Source organism: Salmo trutta, chromosome 14, assembly GCF_901001165.1.
Source record: "Salmo trutta chromosome 14, fSalTru1.1, whole genome shotgun sequence".
Lineage (NCBI taxonomy): Eukaryota > Metazoa > Chordata > Actinopteri > Salmoniformes > Salmonidae > Salmo > Salmo trutta.
In genome coordinates, this window is record NC_042970.1 from 23,405,442 (window position 1) to 23,428,315 (window position 22,874).

The 22,874-nt window shown below is 43.6% G+C and overlaps 1 protein-coding gene across 1 annotated transcript in view; it reads left to right on the forward strand.

Moving 5' to 3' along the window:
- suclg2 (succinate-CoA ligase GDP-forming subunit beta) overlaps nt 1-22,874 on the forward strand; it is a 149,993-nt gene that overhangs the window by 61,681 nt on the left and 65,438 nt on the right. Inside the window, exons 7-9 of the mRNA XM_029774956.1 lie at nt 5,114-5,210; nt 14,281-14,442; nt 15,638-15,780. Of these exons, the coding sequence (XP_029630816.1) occupies nt 5,114-5,210; nt 14,281-14,442; nt 15,638-15,780 (402 nt within the window). The remainder of the gene's footprint in view (nt 1-5,113; nt 5,211-14,280; nt 14,443-15,637; nt 15,781-22,874) is intronic.

A 22,874-nucleotide genomic window follows, 5' to 3' on the forward strand; every position in this document is an offset into this window, starting at 1 on the left:
TGTCTTGTAGCATCATATTGCTAATTTGCATTCCAATCCATGAGCACAGCAGCTTAAAGAATCAGATTCATTCAGAATGTTAAAATGCAGAAAAGGTATACATGAAATGAACATACACAATTGCCTGAGAGGTACACCCTGTGTAATATGAGCCTGTCTTGATATTAAATAAACATTGATTTTAACAGCCTTGAGGAAATTAAAACAATTCTCTACATTCTTCCAACTGTGTCTTTAAAAGCACATTAGTTGCCACAGTATGTTCGATTCACTGCTAATTACAGTGGTTCTGGGTGTGGAATTGAGTATTTGGTTAAATATCTTGGCTGCTTTGAAGAGTCTTGGTGACAAAGTGTGTGATTGTGTGTGTGTGTCTGTCTGTGATTTTGTGTGTGTGTGTCTGTCTGTGAGTGTGTGTGTGTGGCAGAGAGCAGTGCTTACAATGTTTTCTGTCAGGCTGTTTTCCTCATCAAAAGAGCAGCTCGGTTCCAGGGACAGACAGACATCAGTTCAACCCCTGATTCTTTGAAAAGAGGATTCATTCAAATGACAGCCTCTCCAATAATAATAATACTGCTCATTGTAGGATAAAGTGGCACAGTAGACACATTGTAACTCTCACTCAGAGCTAATGCATTAATATGCACACAAAGGCTTTATTATAGTAGTTTAATTGCTGTTTTTATTAGGCTTAGTCATGCATTCAATTATATAGCATACATAAGTACTATGATATGTGTATGTATGTATGCATGCTTTTTTATTTATATATATATATATATATATATATATATATATATATATATATATATATATATATATATGTATGTATGTATAAAAAGCCTTTAGCTCATACTTTACAGTTGAAGTCGGAAGTTTACATACACCTTAGCCAAATGCATTTAAACTCAGTTTTTTCCAATTCCCGACATTTAATCCTAGTAAAAACTCCCTGTTAGGTCAGTTAGGATCTCCACTTTATTTTAAGAATGTTAAATGTCAGAATAATAGTAGAGAGAATCATTTATTTTAGCTTTTTTCTTTCATCACATTCCAAGTGGGTCAGAAGTTTACATATACTCAATTAGTATTTGGTAGCATTGCCTTTAAATTGTTTAACTTGGGTCAAATGTTTTGGGTAGCCTTCCACAAGCTTCCCACAATAAGTTGGGTGAATTTTGTCCCATTCCTCCTGACAGAGCTGGTGGAACTGAGTCAGGTTTGTAGGCCTCCTTGCTCACACATGCTTTTTCAGTTCTGCCCACAAATGTTCAATAGGATTGAGGTCAGGGCTTTGTGATGGCCACTCCAATACCTGGACTTTGTTGTTGTCCTTAAGCCATTTTGCCACAACTTTGGAAGTATGCTTGGGGTCATTGTCCATTTGGAAGACCCATTTGCGACCAAGCTTTAACTTCCTGACTGATGCCTTGAGATGTTGCTTCAATATATCCACGTAATTTCCCTGACTCATGATGCCATCTATTTTGTGAAGTGCACCAGTCCCTCCTGCAGCAAAGCACCCCCACAACATGATGCTGCCACCCCCGTGCTTCACGGTTGGGATGGTGTTCTTCGGCTTGCAAGCCTCCCCCTTTTTCCTCCAAATATAACAATGGTCATTATGGCTAACAGTTCTACTTTTGTTTCATCAGACCAGAGGATATTTCTCCAAATAGTATGATCTTTATCCCCATGTTCAGTTGCAAACCGTAGTCTGACTTTTTTATGGCCGTTTTGGTGCAGGGCTTCTTCCTTGCTGAGCGGCCTTTCAGGTTATGTCAATATCGGACTCATTTTACTGTGGATATAGATACTTTTGTAACTGTTTCCTCCAGCATCTTCACAAGGTCATTTGCTGTTGTTCTGGGATTGATTTGCACTTTTCACACCAAAGTACATTCATCTCTTGGAGACAGAATGTATCTCCTTCCTGAGCGGGTTGACGGCTACGTGGTCCCATGGTGTTTATACTTGCGTACTATTGTTTGTACAGATGACCGTGGTACCTTCAGGCGTTTGGAAATTGCTCCCAAGGATGAACCAGACTTGTGGAGGTCTACAATTTATTTTCTGAGGTCTTGGCTGATTTCTTTAGATTTTCCCATGATGTCAAACAAAGAGGCACTGAGTTTGAAGGTAGGCCTTGAAATACATCCACAGGTACACCTCCAATTGACTCAAATAATGTCGCCCTCCATTTGGTAAATCGGACCACAACTCTATCCTCCTGATTCCTGCTTACAAGCAAAAATTAAAGCAGGTAGCACTAGTGACTCGGGTCTATAAAAAAGTGGTCAGATGAAGCAGATGCTAAACTACAGGACTGTTTTGCTATCACAGACTGGGACATGTTCTAAGATTCTTCCGATGGCATTGAGGAGTACACCACATCAGTCACTGGCTTTATCAATAAGTGCATCGAGGACGTCGTCCCCACAGTGACTGTACGTACATACCCCAACCAGAAACCATGGTTTACAGGCAACATCTGCACTGAGCTTAAGGGTAGAGCTGCCGCTTTCAAGGTGCGGGACTCTAACCCGGAAGCTTACAAGAAATCTTGCTATGCCCTGCGACGAACCATCAAACAGGCAAAGTGTCAATACAGGGCTAAGATTGAATCATACTACACTGGCTCCAACTCTCGCCTTTTGTGGCAGAGCTTGCAAACTATTACAGACTACGAAGGGAGCACAGCCACGAGCTGCCCAGTGACACGAGCCTACCAGACGAGCTAAATCACTTCTATGCTCGCTTCGAGGCAAGCAACACTGAGGCATGCATGAGAGCATCAGCTGTTCTAGACGACTGTGTGATCATGCTCTCTGTAGCCAACATGAGTAAGACCTTTAAACAGGTCAACATACACAAGGCTGCGAGGCCAGACGGATTACCAGGACGTGTGCTCTGGGCATGTGCTGACCATCTGGCAGGTGTCTTAACTGACATTTTCAACATGTCCCTGATTGAGTCTGTAATACCAACATATTTCAAGCAGACCACCATTGTCCCTGTGCCCAAGGACACAAAGGTAACCTGCCTAAATGACTACAGACCCGTAGCACTCACGTCCGTAGCCATGAAGTGCTTTGAAAGGTTAGTAATGGCTCACATCAACACCATTATCCCAGAAACCCTAGACCCACTCCAATTTGCATAACACCCCAACAGATCCACAGATGATGCAATCTCTCTTGCACTCCACACTGCCCTTTCCCACCTGGACAAAAGGAACACTTATGTGAGAAGGCTTTTCATTGACTACAGCTTAGCGTTCAACACCATAGTACCCTCAAAGCTCATCACTAAGCTAAGGATCCTGGGACTAAATAACTCCCTCTGCAACTGGATCATGGACTTCCTGACGGGCCGCCCCCAGGTGGTGAGGGTAGGTAGCAACACATCTATCACGCTGATCCTCAACACTGGACCCCTCCTGTACTGCCTGTTCACCCATGACTGCATGGCCAGACACGACTCCAACACCATCATTAAGTTTTCAGACAACTCAAAAGTGGTAGGCTGATCACCGACAACGACGAGACAGCCTATAGGGAGGAGGTCAGAGACCTGGCCGGGTGGTGCCAGAATAACAACCTATCCCTCAACGTAACCAAGACTAAGGAGATGATTGTGGACTACAGGAAAAGGAGGACCGAGCACGCCCCCATTCTCATCGACGGGGCTGTAGTGGAGCAGGTTGAGAGCTTCAAGTTCCTTGGTGTCCACATCAACAACAAACTAGAATGGTCCAAACACACCAAGACAGTCGTGAAGAGGGCACGACAAAGCCTATTCCCCCTCAGGAAACTAAAAAGATTTGGCATGGGTCCTGAGATCCTCAAAAGGTTCTATAGCTGCAACATCGAGAGCATCCTGACTGGTTGCATCACTGCCTGGTACGGCAATTGCTTGGCCTCTGACCACAAGGCACTACAGAGGGTAGTGCGTACGGCCCAGTACATCACTGGGGCTAAGCTGCCTGCCATCCAGGACCTCTACACCAGGCGGTGTCAGGGGAAGGCCCTAAAAATTGTCAAAGACCCCAGCCACCCCAGTCATAGACTGTTCTCTCTACTACCGCATGGCAAGCGGTACCGGAGTGCCAAGTCTAGGACAAAAAGGCTTCTCAACAGTTTTTACCCCCAAGCCATAAGACTCCTGAACAGGTAATCAAATGGCTACCTGGACTATTTGCATTGTGCCCCCCCCACCCCTCTTTTTACGCTGCTGCTACTCTGTTTATCATATATGCATAGTCACTTTAACTATACATTCATGTACATACTACCTCAATTGGGCCGACCAACCAGTGCTCCCGCACATTGGCTAACCGGGCTATCTGCATTGTGTCCCACCAACCCCTCTTTTACGCTACTGCTACTCTGTTCATCATATATGCATAGTCACTTTAACCCTATCTACATATACATACTACCTCAATCAGCCAGACTAACCGGTGTCTGTATGTAGCCTCACTACTTTTATAGCCTCACTTCTGTATATAGCCTGTCTTTTTACTGTTTTATTTCTTTACCTACCTATTGTTCACATTATACCTTGTTTGCACTGTTGGTTAGAGCCTGTAAGTAAGCATTTCACTGTAAGGTCTACACCTGTTGTATTCGGTGCAGGTGACACAAACTTTGATTTGATTTGAATTAGCTTATCAGAAGCATGACATTTTCTGGAATTTTCTAATCTGTTTAAAGGCATAGTCAACTTAGCGTATGTAAACTTCTGACCCACTGGAATTGTGATAGTGAAATAATCTGTATTTTGTACAGTTTGAGCTAAAGGCTTATTGAGTCGTGTTTAGTTCGAGAATATTGGGTTGTCAGAACCCCTGAAAAAGTTGGTAATAAAATATTCAACACCTGCACACACATGAGCGAACACACTCACACACTAGGCTGAGAAGCAGGCCCGCCAAGGCCACTCCGTACCACACACACACTCAATAAAACATGACAAAATCACCTTTTTACATGTGTTTAAAAGGTGATTTGCCATGTTTTATTTAGCGTGTGCGTGGTGCTGAGTGGCCTTGGCGGGCCTGCTGTTCAGAGGCGTATTGTTGGGTAATTACTGTCCTCTGTGGAACTCACAGGCTGCAGATCAGATTAAGAGGCTCTATGATCTGTTCCTGAAAGTCGACGCCACTCAAGTTGAAGTCAATCCTCTCGGAGAGACTCCCGAAGGACAAGGTACGACTCTTTTTTTTTTCTTTTTTTTTTCTTTTTTTCTCTTTTTGGTGTGTACATATCAGAAGTTCTGTTTATCTGGGTCTGTCTATGTTTGTTCTCTCCCTCTTTTTCTGTCTCATTTGCTCTCTCACCATGGGAGTGTATTATGGGATTTTAGGTACTGTATATTGTAGCATAACACTATCCTGAATTAAATCCAGAACTAATTTCCTCTTGAGTAAAACTCAGACAGATAAACTCAGACAGATAAACTAACTTTTGATGCATTGTTATGAAACAAGTTCTTGTTATAGGTCTGGTTCGTCAGAGAGTGACAAGAAAATAACATATTGTAGCTTAGTATAATAATTGCTTATGAATATTGATGAGAGGTCTATTAATTTGTTGTGTACAACCAAGCTGTACTAGCAAGGCAGAGGCAGTGTTTCTGTAGACTCACATTGAAAGTAGATCAACTTCATTTTGTACATATTCAACGAGGGAAGGGAATCAAGTACCATGGATGTCTGTTTTTCAGTCGAGTTTAAACAACAAACCACAGTACTGAAGAACATCACTGTGGGCAGAAAGTTACTGCATGTCTTTTCCCACTTTGGTCCATTATTTTAACTTTCATTTCAGTGTAGCTGAACGCTCATCACCAGAGGGACGGTAAAACCAGATTACTGTTCATCTCTGAAAATGTACTACAGTCTTAATTCGTGAACAAAAATAGTGACCAAAATATTTGTCAAACACCTATTTTTCAGGGGCAATTGATGAGACTATAACTTACTAAATAGACACAAAAAATATAACTAAACTAAAGTTGACTAAAACGAGCCAAAATTATCTCTGTGACAAAAATTTGACTAGTAAGTGGACTGAACAAGAGTTTTTGGAGAGATTGAGAGCTTTTCAGTGATAAGCACAATTAATATTAGCAGCACAGATGCGCAGCGCAGCTTCGTTAAGTGGGAAGGACAAGTCACACCCGGCAAACACAGCCTACATCAGGTGGTGAGCTGCGAGGGAGCAAGCAATAAGTGTGGGCAGACAGGTTCCGCCCCGGCTCTCTCTGATTATACATATTATACATATACATATTATACATATGTACATACATACATATTATTATTTAACCATGCTGGTCATTTATGAACATTTGAACATCTAGGCCATGTGCTGTTATAATCTCCACCCGGCACAGCCAGAAGAGGACTGGCCACCCCTCATAGCCTGGTTCCTCTCTAGGTTTCTTCCTAGGTTTTGGCCTTTCTAGGGAGTTTTTCCTAGCCACCGTGCTTCTACACCTGCATTGCTTGCTGTTTGGGGGTTTTAGGCTGGGTTTCCGTACAGCACTTTGAGATATCAGCTGATGTAAGAAGGGCTATATAAATAAATTTGATTTGACAAATCGCATGCGACTCTCTTGCTTCACTTTAGCTAACCAGTTACCACTAGCCATTTAGTTAGCTACCCTTTGTCTGGTTAAGAAACATAAATTGCTTTTACGAAATGAATAACAGTAGGAGAATTGAGTTGAATAGTAAAACAACAGTCTAGCTAGGTTTTTCTCTCTCTTGAGTAGGCTATAGAAAAGTAAAATTTGTAGTCTCGCTCAACTCTCCCACTTTTACCACTGCATTTCATATACAAGTTCTGTATTCTAGACTCCCTCTTTTCTTCAGAGAAAACGTTTTAATTGTAGCCCTTAGGCTACCGTTCAAAAGACATGTCCCATAATACCGACACTACATTGTTTGTCTTTCTAACGTGCATCGCGGGCCATTCTTAAACTAGGCTACTTGCGGACCGGCCCGTTAGTCATTTGTTTAGGCTGCACCAAATAGTTTTATAACTAACCCAAGATGAACCACAGCCTGTTATTTCCAATGGTAGCAGAACAAGCAAAGAGGTGGGCAGAGCCAAGCACGAGCTAGCGATATCCTATTGGCGCGTTCTGGCATGTATTTGCATATTTCCGTTATGGAATGCCTAATCTCGGTTACCCAGAAGTAAAATTATATTGTGAAAATGTGTAATTTCCTGTTTTACTTCTGGGGGGAATTACATTAACAATTGTCATTACCTTCGTGCAAAGGAAGGAAGAGAAATCTCCTTCCTGGCAAACGGAAACTCTTGGCCTAACCCTTCGCCCAATCCTGACTCGTCCAAATTATCAAAGATGAAAACCCAAAACCAGGAATTACTGCTGCTGGTAATCACATAATTCTACATAATTCTTATATACTTCCGGTCCGGAGCGAGCAGTCGCACTTCGCTTCGCTCCACAGGTAATATTACACTTCTTTACATTACAACGGTTTGGTTTGTTTGATCTGAGCAATTTTTCTTAGCTATCAAAGATAATTGTGTAGTTTAGAGTAATTAGAGTAATTATCGAGGCTGGCTATTTTTTCGTCCTCCTAACGTAGTCAACACTGCTAGCTAGTCAACACTGCTAGCTAGCCAACCTCTACCGACTAGCAGCACTGTAGAAACTATTACATTACAACGGAACGACTTGATTAGTGTAGTGTTAGTGTTAGTTAGCTAGCTACATAGTTGTCTTTGCTGTCCTTGTATCTAAGATAATTGTGTAGTTTAGAGTAATTATCGAGGTTAGCTAGCCAGCCGCGACGCGACGCCTTGTCCAGACTCCAGACTTAGTCAACACACCTAGTCATCAAACCCACTGCTAGCTAGTGGGTTTGCTAGCTAGCCAACCATTACCGACTAGCAGCGCTGTAGATACTAATACATTACAACGGAACGATTTGACTAGTGCAGTGTTAGCTAGCTAGCTACATAGTTGTCTTTGTCATAGCTTGATAATTGTGTAGTTTAGTAATTATCGAGGTTAGCTAGCCAGCTATTTCCGTCCCCCGCGACGCCATTGTTCCATACCTAGCCAACTATTACCGTCGAGCAGCATTGTAGAAACTAAATACATTACAAAGGAACGTCTTGATTAGTGTTATGTTAGCTAGCTACTAAGTTGCTTTTGTATAATAGCCAACCTCTACCGACTAGCAGCACTGTAGAAACTATTACATTACAACGGAACGACTTGATTAGTGTAGTGTTAGTGGTAGTTAGCTAGCATTTTCGTCATTTTAGTCAATAAGATTTTCGCAACGTAAGCTTAACTTTCTGAACATTCGAGACGTGTAGTCCACTTGTCATTCCAATCTCCTTTGCATTAGCGTAGCCTCTTCTGTAGCTTGTCAACTATGTGTCTGTCTATCCCTGTTCTCTCCCCTCTGCACAGGCCATACAAACGCTTCACACCGTGTGGCCGCTGCCACTCTAACCTGGTGGTCCCAGCGCGCACGACCCACGTGGAGTTCCAGGTCTCCGGCAGCCTCTGGAACTGCCGGTCTGCGGCCAACAAGGCTGAGTTCATCTCAGCCTATGCTACCCTCCAGTCCCTAGACTTCCTGGCGCTGACGGAAACATGGATTACCACAGATAACACTGCTACTCCTACTGCTCTCTCCTCGTCTGCCCACGTGTCCTCGCATACCCCTAGAGCATCGAGCCAGCGGGGTGGTGGCACTGGAATCCTCATCTCTCCCAAGTGGACATTCTCTCTTTCTCCCCTGACCCATCTGTCTATCTCCTCATTTGAATTCCATGCTGTCACAGTTACCAGCCCTTTCAAGCTTAACATCCTTATCATTTATCGCCCTCCAGGTTCCCTTGGAGAGTTCATCAATGAGCTTGACGCCTTGATAAGTTCCTTTCCTGTGGATGGCTCACCTCTCACAGTTCTGGGTGACTTTAACCTCCCCACGTCTACCTTTGACTCATTCCTCTCTGCCTCCTTCTTTCCACTCCTCTCCTCTTTTGACCTCACCCTCTCACCTTCCCCCCCTACTCACAGGGCAGGCAATACGCTTGACCTCATCTTTACTAGATGCTGTTCTTCCACTAATCTCATTGCAACTCCCCTTCAAGTCTCCGACCACTACCTTGTATCCTATTCCCTCTCGCTCTCATCCAAAACTTCTCACTCTGCCCCTACTCGGATGGTATTGCGCCGTCCCAACCTTCGCTCTCTCTCTCCCGCTACTCTCTCCTCTTCCATCCTATCATCTCTTCCCTCTGCTCAAACCTTCTCCAACCTATCTCCTGATTCTGCCTCCTCAACCCTCCTCTCCTCCCTTTCTGCATCCTTTGATTTTCTCTGTCCCCTATCCTCCAGGCCGGCTCGGTCCTCCCCTCCTGCTCCGTGGCTCGACGATTCACTGCGAGCTCACAGAACAGGGCTCCGGGCAGCCGAGCGGAAATGGAGGAAAACTCGCCTCCCTGCGGACCTGGCATCCTTTCACTCCCTCCTCTCTACATTTTCTTCTTCTGTCTCTGCTGCTAAAGCCACTTTCTACCACTCTAAATTCCAAGCATCTGCCTCTAACCCTAGGAAGCTCTTTGCTACCTTCTCCTCCCTCCTGAATCCTCCTCCCCCTCCCCCCCTCCTCTCTCTCTGCGGATGACTTCGTCAACCATTTTGAAAAGAAGGTTGATGACATCCGATCCTCGTTTGCTAAGTCAAACGACACCGCTGGTCCTGCTCACACTGCCCTACCCTGTGCTTTGACCTCTTCCTCCCCTCTCTCTCCAGATGAAATCTCGCGTCTTGTGACGGCCGGCCGCCCAACAACCTGCCCACTTGACCCTATCCCCTCCTCTCTTCTCCAGACCATTTCCGGAGACCTTCTCACCTCGCTCATCAACTCATCCTTGACCGCTGGCTACGTCCCTTCCGTCTTCAAGAGAGCGAGAGTTGCACCCCTTCTGAAAAAACCTACACTCGATCCCTCCGATGTCAACAACTACAGACCAGTATCCCTTCTTTCTTTTCTCTCCAAAACTCTTGAACGTGCCGTCCTTGGCCAGCTCTCCTGCTATCTCTCTCAGAATGACCTTCTTGATCCTAATCAGTCAGGTTTCAAGACTGGGCATTCAACTGAGACTGCTCTTCTCTGTGTCACGGAGGCTCTCCGCACTGCTAAAGCTAACTCTCTCCTCTGCTCTCATCCTCCTAGACCTATCTGCTGCCTTTGATACTGTGAACCATCAGATCCTCCTCTCCACCCTCTCCGAGCTGGGCATCTCCGGCGCGGCCCACGCTTGGATTGCGTCCTACCTGACAGGTCGCTCCTACCAGGTGGCGTGGCGAGAATCTGTCTCCGCACCATGTGCTCTCACCACTGGTGTCCCCCAGGGCTCTGTTCTAGGCCCTCTCCTATTCTCACTATACACCAAGTCACTTGGCTCTGTCATATCCTCACATGGTCTCTCCTATCATTGCTATGCAGACGACACACAATTAATCTTCTCCTTTCCCCCTTCTGATAACCAGGTGGCGAATCGCATCTCCGCATGTCTGGCAGACATATCAGTGTGGATGACGGATCACCACCTCAAGCTGAACCTCGGCAAGACGGAGCTGCTCTTCCTCCCGGGGAAGGACTGCCCGTTCCATGATCTCACCATCACGGTTGACAACTCCCTTGTGTCCTCCTCCCAGAGTGCTAAGAACCTTGGCATGACCCTGGACAACACCCTGTCGTTCTCCACTAACATCAAGGCGGTGACCCGATCCTGTAGGTTCATGCTCTACAACATTCGCAGAGTACGACCCTGCCTCACACAGGAAGCGGCACAGGTCCTAGTCCAGGCACTTGTCATCTCCCGTCTGGATTACTGCAACTCGCTGTTGGCTGGGCTCCCTGCCTGTGCCATTAAACCCCTACAACTCATCCAGAACGCCACAGCCCGTCTGGTGTTCAACCTTCCCAAGTTCTCTCACGTCAACCCGCTCCTCCGCTCTCTCCACTGGCTTCCAGTTGAAGCTCGCATCCGCTACAAGACCATGGTGCTTGCCTACGGAGCTGTGAGGGGAACGGCACCTCCATACCTTCAGGCTCTGATCAGGCCCTACACCCAAACAAGGGCACTGCGTTCATCCACCTCTGGCCTGCTCGCCTCCCTACCTCTGAGGAAGCACAGTTCCCACTCAGCCCAGTCAAAACTGTTCGCTGCTCTGGCACCCCAATGGTGGAACAAGCTCCCTCACGACACCAGGACAGCAGAGTCAATCACCACCTTCCGGAGACACCTGAAACCCCACCTCTTTAAGGAATACCTGGGATAGGATAAAGTAATCCTTCTAACCCCCCCCTAAAAGATTTAGATGCACTATTGTAAAGTGGTTGTTCCACTGGATATCATAAGGTGAATGCACCAATTTGTAAGTCGCTCTGGATAAGAGCGTCTGCTAAATGACTTAAATGTAAATGTAAATGTACATGAGCCTGGACAGATTTTCGCCGTTTCATCTGTCCATGAGAATCTGTGAATCCTATTCTGTGAAGTGCGTCTTTGCAATAACGCAATTTTTTTAAACTTTGGAAAAGGGTAAAGTCTACAAAACTTTGTCCATTCTGGTCGTAACAGATTCTACACTGAGCAAAAATAAATACGCAACATGCAACATTTTCTGAGTTACTGAGTTACAGTTCATTTAAGGAAATCAGTCACTTGAAGTACATTCATTAGGCCCTAATCTAGGGATTGCACATGCCTGTGAATACAGATATGCATCTGTTGGTCACTGATACCTTAAATCAAAGGTAGGGGCATGGATCAGAAAACCAGTCAGTATCTGGTGTGACCAACATTTGCCTCGTGCAGCGCGACACATCTTCTCATAGAGTTGATTGTGGCCTGTAGAATGTTGTCCCACACCACTTCAGTAGCTGTGCAAATTTTCTGGATATTGGCAGGAACTGGAAAAGGCTGTTGTACATGTCAATCCAGAGCATCCCAAACATGCTCAATGGGTGACATGTCTGGTGAGTATGCAGGCCATGGAAGAACTGGGACATGTTCAGCTTCTAGGTATTGTGTACAGATCCTTGCGACATGGAGCAGTGCATTCATTACCTTGCTGAAACGTGAGGTGATGGTGGCAGATGAATAGCACGACAATAGGCCTCAGGATATCGTCACTGTATCTCTGCATTCAAATTCCCGTCAATAAAATACAATTGTGTTTGTTGTCTGTAGCTTATGCTTGCCTATATCATAACCCCACCCCCACCATGGGGTACTCTGTTCACAATTGACATCAGCAAACCGCTCGCCCACATGACACCATACACACTATCTGAGCACACTTCTCCAGCGTGCCAGTGGCCATCTAAGGTAAGCATTTGCCCACTGAAGTCTGTTATGCCATCGAACTGTAGTCAGGTCAAGACCCTGGCGAGGACGCCGAACAGTTTGGTCAGAAATTCTTTGGTTGTGAAAACCCACAGTTTCATCAGCTGTCCGGGTGGCTGGTCTCAGACGATCCTGCAGGTGAAGAAGGCTGATGTAGAGGTCCTGGGCTGCCGTGGTTACATGTGGTCTGCGGTTGTGAGCCTGGTTGGACACACTGCCACCATCTTTAAAATGTTGGAGGTGGCTTTTGGTAGAGAAATTAACATTCAATTCTGTGGCAACAGCTCTGGTGGACATTCCTGCAGTCAGCATGCCAATTGTATGCTCCCTCAAAACGTGAGACATCTATGGCATTGAATTGTGAAACAAAAAAAAACGATCCCCAGCACAAGATGCACTTGTGTAATGATCATGCTATTTAATCAGCTTCTAAATATTCCAAACCTGTGAGGTGGATTATCTTGGCAAAGGAGAAATACTTACTAACAGGGATGTAAACAAATGTGTGGACAAAATTTGAGAGAAACTTTTTGTGCTTATGGAACATTCTGGCATCTTTTATTTCAGCTCATGAAACATGGGACCAACACTTTACATATTGCATTTATATTTGTGTTCAGTGGTGTATCCACAAATGGAACAAGGTGTAGCCACAGATAGAACAATGCGCCAGATGTTTCAAAAGGACACAATGTTTTGGAATGTTCAGATAGCATATTTCTATGTAGAACGAACGTGTCTCTCTCTCTTGGTCTCTGTCTCTCTGCATTTGTGTGTGTCTGTTTTGTATGTAATGTGCATCTTCTATGTAGGCTGAATTATGAATTTACATGGCCAGATAATTCTTATATAATATTATTATTATTATGCATGTTTGTCATTTTTCTGCTGTTGGGAAGAGAATAGGATGTTATGCAGAAAAATATGTTGGTAGGCTATGTATATTTGTGCACATGGAAGTCAGTGATTGTTTACTATAGGTTAATGAAGCAATACAAATGTGATGTGACTAAAATGGCCCACTGTTTTTGCCATTTTGACGACTAGACTAAATCATTATTCAAATAACTATAATGACTAAGACTAGACAGGAAAGAGTGTCAAAAGGAACACTGTTATACTGAAGTTGGTTACATACAGCAGCTCCAGGAGACTCTACTTAGCTGCTGTTGAAGTTTGTTTCCCATTTATTTTGGTTCCCCCTAGTGTGTGTGTGTGTGGGGGGGGGGCTGTGTGTGTGTGTGTGGGGCTGTCTGTTTGTGTCACGTCACCTTTATTACTCTTGGGAGCTTCAGCCCAGGTAGTATTTCAGAGATGAGCCATTACATAGTGAATTTACCGTTGGTTCCATGGGGACCCTGTGTACCAGTACTGCCATTTGTCCTCCAGGCTGTTATAGAGTATTGATAGATGAAGGCTTCAGTCACCCTTGTGTAAATGGTCATGGTATATAGTGGGCCTTACAAAGTACAAATCCACAAGGAGCACACCTCAGGATTTCAGCCCTGCAATGCTAAGAAACCTGAAGTTGATCCACTGATAATCAACCCTTAATGAAAATCTGAAGTAAATACTTTGCTTGCAGTTAACATTTAGCTTAGTTTCTTTGAACTGCACCTTGTGAAGTGTAAAAATAATATATTCTCCCTTAGAGGCACTGTCAAATACATAAACATGAGCTTCACCATTACAAATACTGAAGTAATTAAGTCTAGTAGGATGAGGTCACTTGCCACATTTTATTTAAAACATTTTATTGAGTTTGTTAGAAATGTTAATTACATTTCCATTTCAAATCCTCATCTATTTGTCTTCCTATTTATGTTTCTCTCTTCTCTTTCTCGCTCCCTTCTTTCAGTGGTGTGCTTTGATGCCAAGATCAACTTTGACGATAACGCAGAGTTCCGTCAAAAAGCCGTCTTTGCCATGGACGACATGTCAGAGAGCGATCCTACAGAGACAGAGGCAGCCAAATGGGACCTCAAGTACATTGGCTTGGATGGAAACATTGCCTGCTTTGGTGAGTTCTGGTTTATGGCTGTCCACTGTCCACACACATGCATGTTCTATGCATTTAGCCATGGCTAACCCACACCAACTGGAATGGAGTTTTTTTGACTGGGCCGACTGGGCTCCTCTCCAGTCCAAATTAACAACCAGCTTTCTAACGACTCCAGAAGGAGGACGCTGTAACCAATTCTTTCTAATTAGCCATAATAATAAAAAGTCTCCAGTGAGCTGGATTGTTAGCATTCTCATTATAGGTCTCCCCTGTCATAAATCAAAGCTTTATAATGTAATTCTGGCATGCTAGGGAGTATCTCCTGGTTTCCCTGCAGCCTCATAAACGCTGTGGCAGTAAGAGCACGGTTAGTGCCTCTTTCCTGTGTCCAGCCTTTCCTACAGGACAACAGCTCAGAGCTGATGGGCTCCTTAAAAGCTCTGTAACCCACCAAAGTGACAGCTGTTAAAACCAGTTTCCTTTTATTGAGACTTCTGTAGGGGCGCTTGCCAGGATGCAGGCTTAGCGCTGATAACCCAAATGAGGTAAGACATTTATAGAGAGGCGTGTTGGCTTCGGCAGGAAGCGGCTGAATCACTTGGCTCCCTGGCAACACAGCACCAAGAAGCCCAGCGGGATAGGGATGCTCTCATTAGGCTGCCTGATAATACGGGCCAACACTAGTGCGACAGAACTTCTTTTAATCAACACTTGCTTTCTGAAGTCAAGAGTGTTGCCGTAATCACGTTTCCCTCCGCTTCTCAACTTCTTCAAGTGTTAAGTATCCTCATTAGACGAGTTTTAACAGTTGACCTCTTAAAGCTTTAAATTCTCTAAAGATTATTTGTTATTCCCTCTTCATTAGATCATTTACTCATTGATTTCACTGTGCGCTCTTATGTTTTTGTTTTAATGATTGTATTAGGTAATGTTTATTGTAATTAAATTCCAACTACTTTTCAATGTCACAGTTTTCTCTCAAGGGTTTATGTTTGAATTCTCAACTTCATTTTGACTAATGTGGGAAATCTAACTTCATTGGAGTATGGGGGGAGGAACTATTATAAGAGTTCCGGTATCATTGATTGTCATCCAACTTTGCGATGAGCACAGCAACTATTTTGAAGGGATGCTTTAAAGGGCCTTCTCTTTTTTCTGAGACCAGTAACACCTTTCTTTGTGGTTTAATTTCACCTTTGACCTGCCATTACAGTGAATGGGGCTGGACTGGCTATGGCCACGTGTGACATCATCGACCTCCATGGAGGGAAGCCGGCCAACTTCCTAGACCTGGGAGGAGGAGTGAAGGAGAAACAGGTTTACGAGGCCTTCAAACTGCTCACTGCCGACCCCAAGGTAGGAGCACATTTTATCCTTCAAACTGCTCTAAGATAGGACCACACTTCAAGCTTCAAGCTGCTCTAAGATAGGACCACACTTCAAGCTTCAAGCTGCTCTAAGATAGGACCACACTTTAAGCTTCAAGCTGCTCTAAGATAGGACCACACTTCAAGCTTCAAGCTGCTCTAAGATAGGACCACACTTCAAGCTTCAAACTACCAAAAGATGTAGGACCACATGTTATATAATGGTGCTGGGGAGAGGAGTTGTACTGCCTAAAGACCGAGAACAAAGTTTATTCACAATGCTACTGGAGCTAGTTCTATACCAAATTGTCAGTTGCTCTCAGAGAGCCAACACACTGTTCCAAGAACCTGTTGAATTCCCAGTTTATGTCAGCTGCTCAACACTTTACCCAAGCGATTCTGTAAATCTCTGTTGCTGCTTCCTTTGTGTGTGTGGTTGTTTAACCATGAGGTCTGTCAAAGCTCCTTACCTCTACGGGGTCAGTGTACCTATACCGGGACGGTTGATGCTAACGTGCGCCAATGTGACCGGATTGACGTTGTAAGTAACAGCAAACTTTCCAGGACATAGACATGTCTTATATGGGCAGAAAGCTTAAATTATTGTTAATCTAACTGCACTATCCAATTTACAGTTGCTATTACAGTGAAAAAATACCCTGCTATTGTTCGAGGAGCGTGCACAACAACAAAACTTTTATCACGGCAACTGGTTTGATACATTCACCTCTGAAGGTAAATAATGTACTTACATTCAGTAATCTTGCTCTGATTTGTCATCCTGAGGGTCCCAGAGATAAAATGTAGCATAGTTTAAAAAAAAAATTAAAAAAAATGTTTATATTAAAATGTAGAAACTGGGTTCTACAGTTTGAACCCCTGCTGCCTCTGGCTCCACACCCACCCCGCCCGGCCATCTAGATGTGTGAAAGTTAGTGTATAAGCCAATGATCCATCATGTATGACATTCCTGGGAGAGTGTAAACTTCAATTTTGTATTACCATATCATTTTTTGTATTTTCTCTATAGTTATGTACTTGAAAATGTATCAATTGACCAATATCAATTGACCGGTGCAATGCTTCACTGGATCAATCTGAAACTTTGCACACACACTGCTGCCATCTAGTGTCCAAAATCTAAATTGCGCCTAAACTGCAATATTATATTATGGCCTTTCTCTTGCATTTCAAAGATAATGAAAAAGAAAACACTTTCTTTTTTTTGTATTATCTTTTTACCAGATCTAATGTGTTATATTATCCTATATTAATTTCACATTTACACAAACGTCAGTGTTTCCTTTCAAATGGTATCAAGAATATGCATATCCTTGCTTCAGGTCCTGAGCTACAGGCAGTTAGATTTGGGTATGTCATTTTTGGCGAAAATTGAAAAAAGGGTCTGATCCTGAAGAGGTTTGAAGGCTTTATCTAGTTGGTTAGACACAAGTCCACCTTTGTAACAAAGACACAACATTCATTAGTGGGTTTGGCACCAACAGCCATGTTTCTCTCAGAGATGTGGTATTAGAGATCATCTCCTAATATAATGCCATGGTATTATTGACTGTTGTGATGAATTGCAGCTCCGCAGCCACAAAGAAACAAGCCTTTTAATGACTGCCGTCAGTCTTCTCCCAATGCAGAACGCCAACCCGTTACTGTACATCCCTGGTGGACATAATGGCCGGAACCTCACAGGAAAAGATGTGGCACTGGCACCTTGACTCTCTTTACGACTGTGGAATCCTAAATGATCAGATTACCAATAGTTATGCAGAAAACAGTTGGAGGCTTGTAACTATGCCGCAGTGCTGGTTGTGTTGACACTCATCACAGCACTAATTCCCTGTTTGCCATGACTTCACTTTGTTGTTTTTCTCCCAGTCTATTTGACAGCCTAGTTGTCTTCATATGTGTCATAGAACAGCGTTAAATACGGGTTCCTGCTATCCATTGTTGAATAGGCCAGTTTACCACACATGTTTTTAATACATCAAAGATGAAGGACATTGAGAACAAAGGGCATATAGACATGATGTGGCATTTCTACATAAATATGCATAAATCTGGCGTGATACTCATTGCAATACACAAGTCACTTGAATAACATTACTTTGCTTCACTTCAGTTTCATGTAGTAGCTTCAATAGTTGACTATTTCCTTTGTAGCTATAGGCTAAATCAGACACTAGCCTAGTTCTGCCTTTTGGTTTTGAGGGCTCCAGTCACGCACACATACCAGAGATGAATTTTAAAGAGGTGCAAGCAAAACACTCCAGCTGATGTATTGTCCCATTCAGATATCCACAGTGTATTTATCATTTTGGGCCCTGCATGAATTCATCAAGGTGTCGTAAGAATAGAATAGAATAACAGGAGAGAAAACAGCGGGAGAAGTGTTTCTCACTCCTCCGAGGCAGTGTGATCAAATTAATCCATTATGATGTCAAACCAGGTCATAATAGAGATGAATTTGCGGGGGAAACCGAGACAGCTTTTAAAGACTGCATTACACTTCCCAATTATTCTTGCATAGGAAGTCGTTTTCTCTTTATTCTGTCTTCAATTCAAAGCCAAAACCCCAGAGTAAAGGCAGTAGCTACCTGTCCCTCCTCCAGCAGTATAGAGACGAGACACAGGCCCTCCCTTATGGGGGGGAAAAAGAGAGAGGATTGATATTACTCTGTGTACTGACATTTGCATTTCATACAGGGATTTGGAGACTCGTCAGATCTGTGGAGAGAATGTTAATTATTAGATTCCTGCATGATGAAAATCCTATTTTGCATTTTTCTTTTCATAATTTCCAAACTGTTAAGTACTAAGATTTCCTGCAACTCAGTTCCATTCAGGCCTAGACTGTAAACAACTTGAGGCAGAGAGAGGCTATTGAGTGACAATCAATAGCTTGCAATGCTCAGGATGCACACCTTTTGTTAAATGTTTGAAATGTGTCCATTATACTGAATCAGGTACTTGAAAGCATACTTGTCATGACTGCCTCAATATTCATGCTTGCAACGGACTTTTTAATTTTTTATTTGCTTTGGGATTGAAGATGTTGACTCATTCCAACTTTTCCATGAAATGTTAATCAGGAGTGGAGTGTTTATTTTGCCATATTAAATACATCAACTCAAAAGCCTCGTACTTGACATCCAACAGTTTCCTTGAGTTTTGGTGTAGTGTGAGATGCCTAACAGTGACAGAAAACTAGCTGTATACACATTTTCACTAGTTCAGCAGTAAGGCAATTCCATGGTAACAGAGTGATGCTGAGACTCAGATTTTTCACTTTAAAGGGTATGCCAAACAAATATCAATGATTTCAAAGTTAAACAAACCATACAAGGACTACTTGAACATTTTACTAAAACATATTTAATTAAAGAACAATGCAGATGCAACGTTTGGTAACAGGATGACGGTTTGTGCTGTTGGTGCCATCACACATTGTTTGACATACATTTTAAAGTGAAAAATCGGCATCATTTTGTTACCATGGAATTGGAAAGTATTATACATTTACTACAACCTACTACAGTTTGTCTCTGGGGAAGCTGATGCATTTCTGCATAAGTGAATATTTTCTTGTGCTCTTTGACCCTCATTAGTGCATCATTTTGACAGCCTTATTTCAGCTGCTAGGTTCCTCATAGCCGCTAACAGTTCATATGTTTACGCATAGTATATCTGTCGCTCTCCAACCCTGTTCCTGGAGAGCTGCCGTCCTGTAGGTTTTTGCTCCAACCCTGATCATGCACCTGATTCTAATAGTTACAGGGTGGCAGGTAGCCTAGCCTAGCTGTTAGTGTGGGGTCAATAAAGAAAGGTCGCTAGTTCTAATCCCCGAACCGACAAGGTGAAAAATCTGTCTCTGCCCTTGAGCAAGCCACTTAACCCTAATTGCTCCAGGGTTGCCGTTGATCATGGCTGACCCTGGCCATGACCCCACTCTCCGAGGGTGTCCCTGGGAAAGTTGGGATATGCAAAAAACACATTTCCAATTCATACATGCATATAATACACACTTGTACATTTGTGAAATAGGACAAATATAAGCACCTACCAAGTTGTTGTTATTTCAATAATTAGCTGGTTGAAAAGCTAAATCGGGTTAGTTACAACTGGGGTTGGAGTGAAAACCTACAGGAGGGTATCTCTCCAGGAACAGGGTTGGAGAGCCCTGGTATATCTGGAATCAATTGGTACATCGTGACACTTGTTTCAATGACTACCAAAAAGGCCATATTTAAACACCATTAACATGTAGGCTAATTTATAAATAAATACCAGGCAAATGGTAAAATAACACATAACCCGGCCCGTTCTATTATCTGGGAGATGGTAAACACTGGATAGTGTCTGTCCACTGCTCTCTAGCTCTGTCCTCTCTCTGTCTGCCCTCTCTCTGTCTGCCCTCTCTCTGTCTGTCTGCCACCTCTCTCTGTCTGTCTGCCTTCTCTCTGTCTGTCTGCCTTCTCTCTGTCTGTCTGCCCTCTCTCTGTCTGTCTGCCCACTCTCTCTCTGTCTGTGCGCTCTCTCTCTCGCTCTCTGTGCTCTCCCTCTTTCTCTCTGTCTGCTCTCTCTCTCTGTCTGCTCTCTCTCTCTGTCTGCGCTCTCTCTCTGTCTGCGCTCTCTCTCTCTCTCTCTGTGTCTGCGCTCTCTCTCTCTCTGCGCTCTCTTTCTTGCTCTGTCTGCTCTCTCTCTCTGCGCTCTCTCTCTCGCTCTGTCTGCTCTCTCTCTCGCGCGCTCTGTCTGCTCTCTCTCTCTCTGCGCTCTCTCTCTTGCTCTGTCTGCTTTCTCTCTCTCTCTCTCTCTGTCTGCGCTCCCTCAATTCAAGGGGCTTTATTGGCATGGGAAACATATGTTAACATTGCCAAAGCAAGTGAGGTAGATAATATACAAAAGTGAAATAAACAATCAAATTAACTGTAAACATTACACCTACAGAAGTTTCAAAAGAATAAAGACATTACAAATGTCATATGTATATATACAGTGTTGTAACGATGTACAAATGGTTAATGTACAAAGGGAAAATAAATAAGCATAAATATGGGTTGTATTTACAATGGTGTTTGTTCTTCACTGGTTGCCCTTTTCTTGTGGCAACAGGTCACAAATCTTGCTACTGTGGTATTTCACCCAGTAGATATGGGAGTTTATCAAAATCGTGTTTTTTTTCGAATTCTTTGTGGATCTGTGTAAACTGAGGGAAATATGTGTCTCTAATATGGTCATACATTGGGCAGGAGGTTAGGAAGTGCAGCTCAGTTTCCACCTCATTTTCCCTCTCTTTGTCGGCCCTCTGTCTGGCCTCTCTCTGGTGCCCTCTCGCTCTCTCTGTCTGCACTCTCTCTCGCTCTCTCGCTCTCTCGTTCTCTCGCTCTCTCGCTCTCTCGCTCTCTCTGCCCTCTCTCTCTCTCTGCCCTCTCTCTGGTGCTCTCTGCCCTCTCTCTGGTGCTCTCTGTCTGCTCTCTCTCTCTGTCTGCTCTCTCTCTGTCTGCTCTCTCTCTGTCTGCTCTCTCTCTGTCTGCTCTCTCTCTGTCTGCTCTCTCTCTCTGTCTGCTCTCTCTCTCTCTCTGCTCTCCTTTCTCTCTCTGCTCTCCTTTCTCTCTCTGCTCTCCTTTCTCTCTCTGCTCTCTCTCTCTCTCTGCTCTCTCTCAATTCAATTCAATTCGCTTTGCTTTATTGGCATGACGTAACAATATACATATTGCCAAAGCTTATTTTGGATATTTACAATATAAAAATAAATAAAAATGAGAATCAAAAATTGTCAACGGGACAACAGTAACAACAATAACCAAGGGTCAAAATAACCATACATTCAACAATAACGATAGTCATACAGTAGAGTACATGTGCAGGTTTATTGGTCTGTCAGACACTGTCCCTCATCTTATGGCAGGCAGCAATGTAGTGCGCTGCCAACACACAGCTCTCTGCGTCCTCCCCCAACAGGACGGGTAGCCTATCCTCATCAGAGAAGTCTTTGAAACCTTGAATAAGCGTTTCAAATTTGGGGAAATTACACTCTAATTGTTTTATATTTTTGAAATTTTGTCAGGAAATGCAGCTCTGTCTCAGGTTCTGCTGTTGTGCAGTGGTTGCACAGCCTTTCCTCTACAGGGAGCCAGGTTTTCCTGTGTCTACCCTTCTCAATGGCAAGGCTGTGCTCACTGAGCCTGTACTTTGTCAAGGTTTTTCTAAGGTTTTGATCAGTAACCATGGTCAAATATTTAGCCATGGTGTACTGTCGATTTAGGGCCAGATAGCACTGCATTTTGCTTTGTGTTTGTGCTTGTGTTTCCCAATAAGCAATGTAGTTTTGTTTTGACTGTGCTGTAATTTGGTTTATTCTGATTGATTGGATGTTCTGGTCCTGAGGCTTCAGTGTGTTAGTAGAACAGGTTTGTGAACTCAGCCCCAGGACCAGCTGGATGAGGGGACTCTTTTCTTTGCTCAGCTCTTGGCATTGCAGGGCTTGGTAATGATATGAGAGGGGGTCACTGTATTTTAGATGTTTCCAAAACTTAATTGCTCTTTTTTGAGTTTTTATTATTAGTGGATATTGGCCTAATTCTGCCCTGCATGCATTGTTTGTAGTTTTCCTCTGGACACGTAGGAGAATCTTACAGAACTCTGCATGTAGGGTTTCAATGGGGTGTTTGTCCCATTTCATGAAATCTTGTTTTGCAAGTGGACCCCACACCTCGCTGCCATAAAGTGCAATTGGTTCAATGACATATTCAATTAGTTTTAGCCAAATTTTAATAGGTATTTCAATTTGAATTTGCTTTTTAATGGCGTAGAATGCCCTGTGTGCTTTCTCTCTCAGTTCATTCACTGCCTCATTAAGGTGTCCAGTTGAGCTTATTTTTAAACCTAAGTAATTGTAGTGTGTACAGTACTCTATATATTTTGTACCAATTGAGAACTTTGGTCTAATTCCCTGAGATCTGGATCTTCTCTGGAAAATCATTATTTTAGTATTTTTGGGGTTTACTGCCAAGGCCCAGGTCTGGCAGTACTGCTCTAGCAGGTCCAGGCTCTGCTGTAGGCCATGTGCTG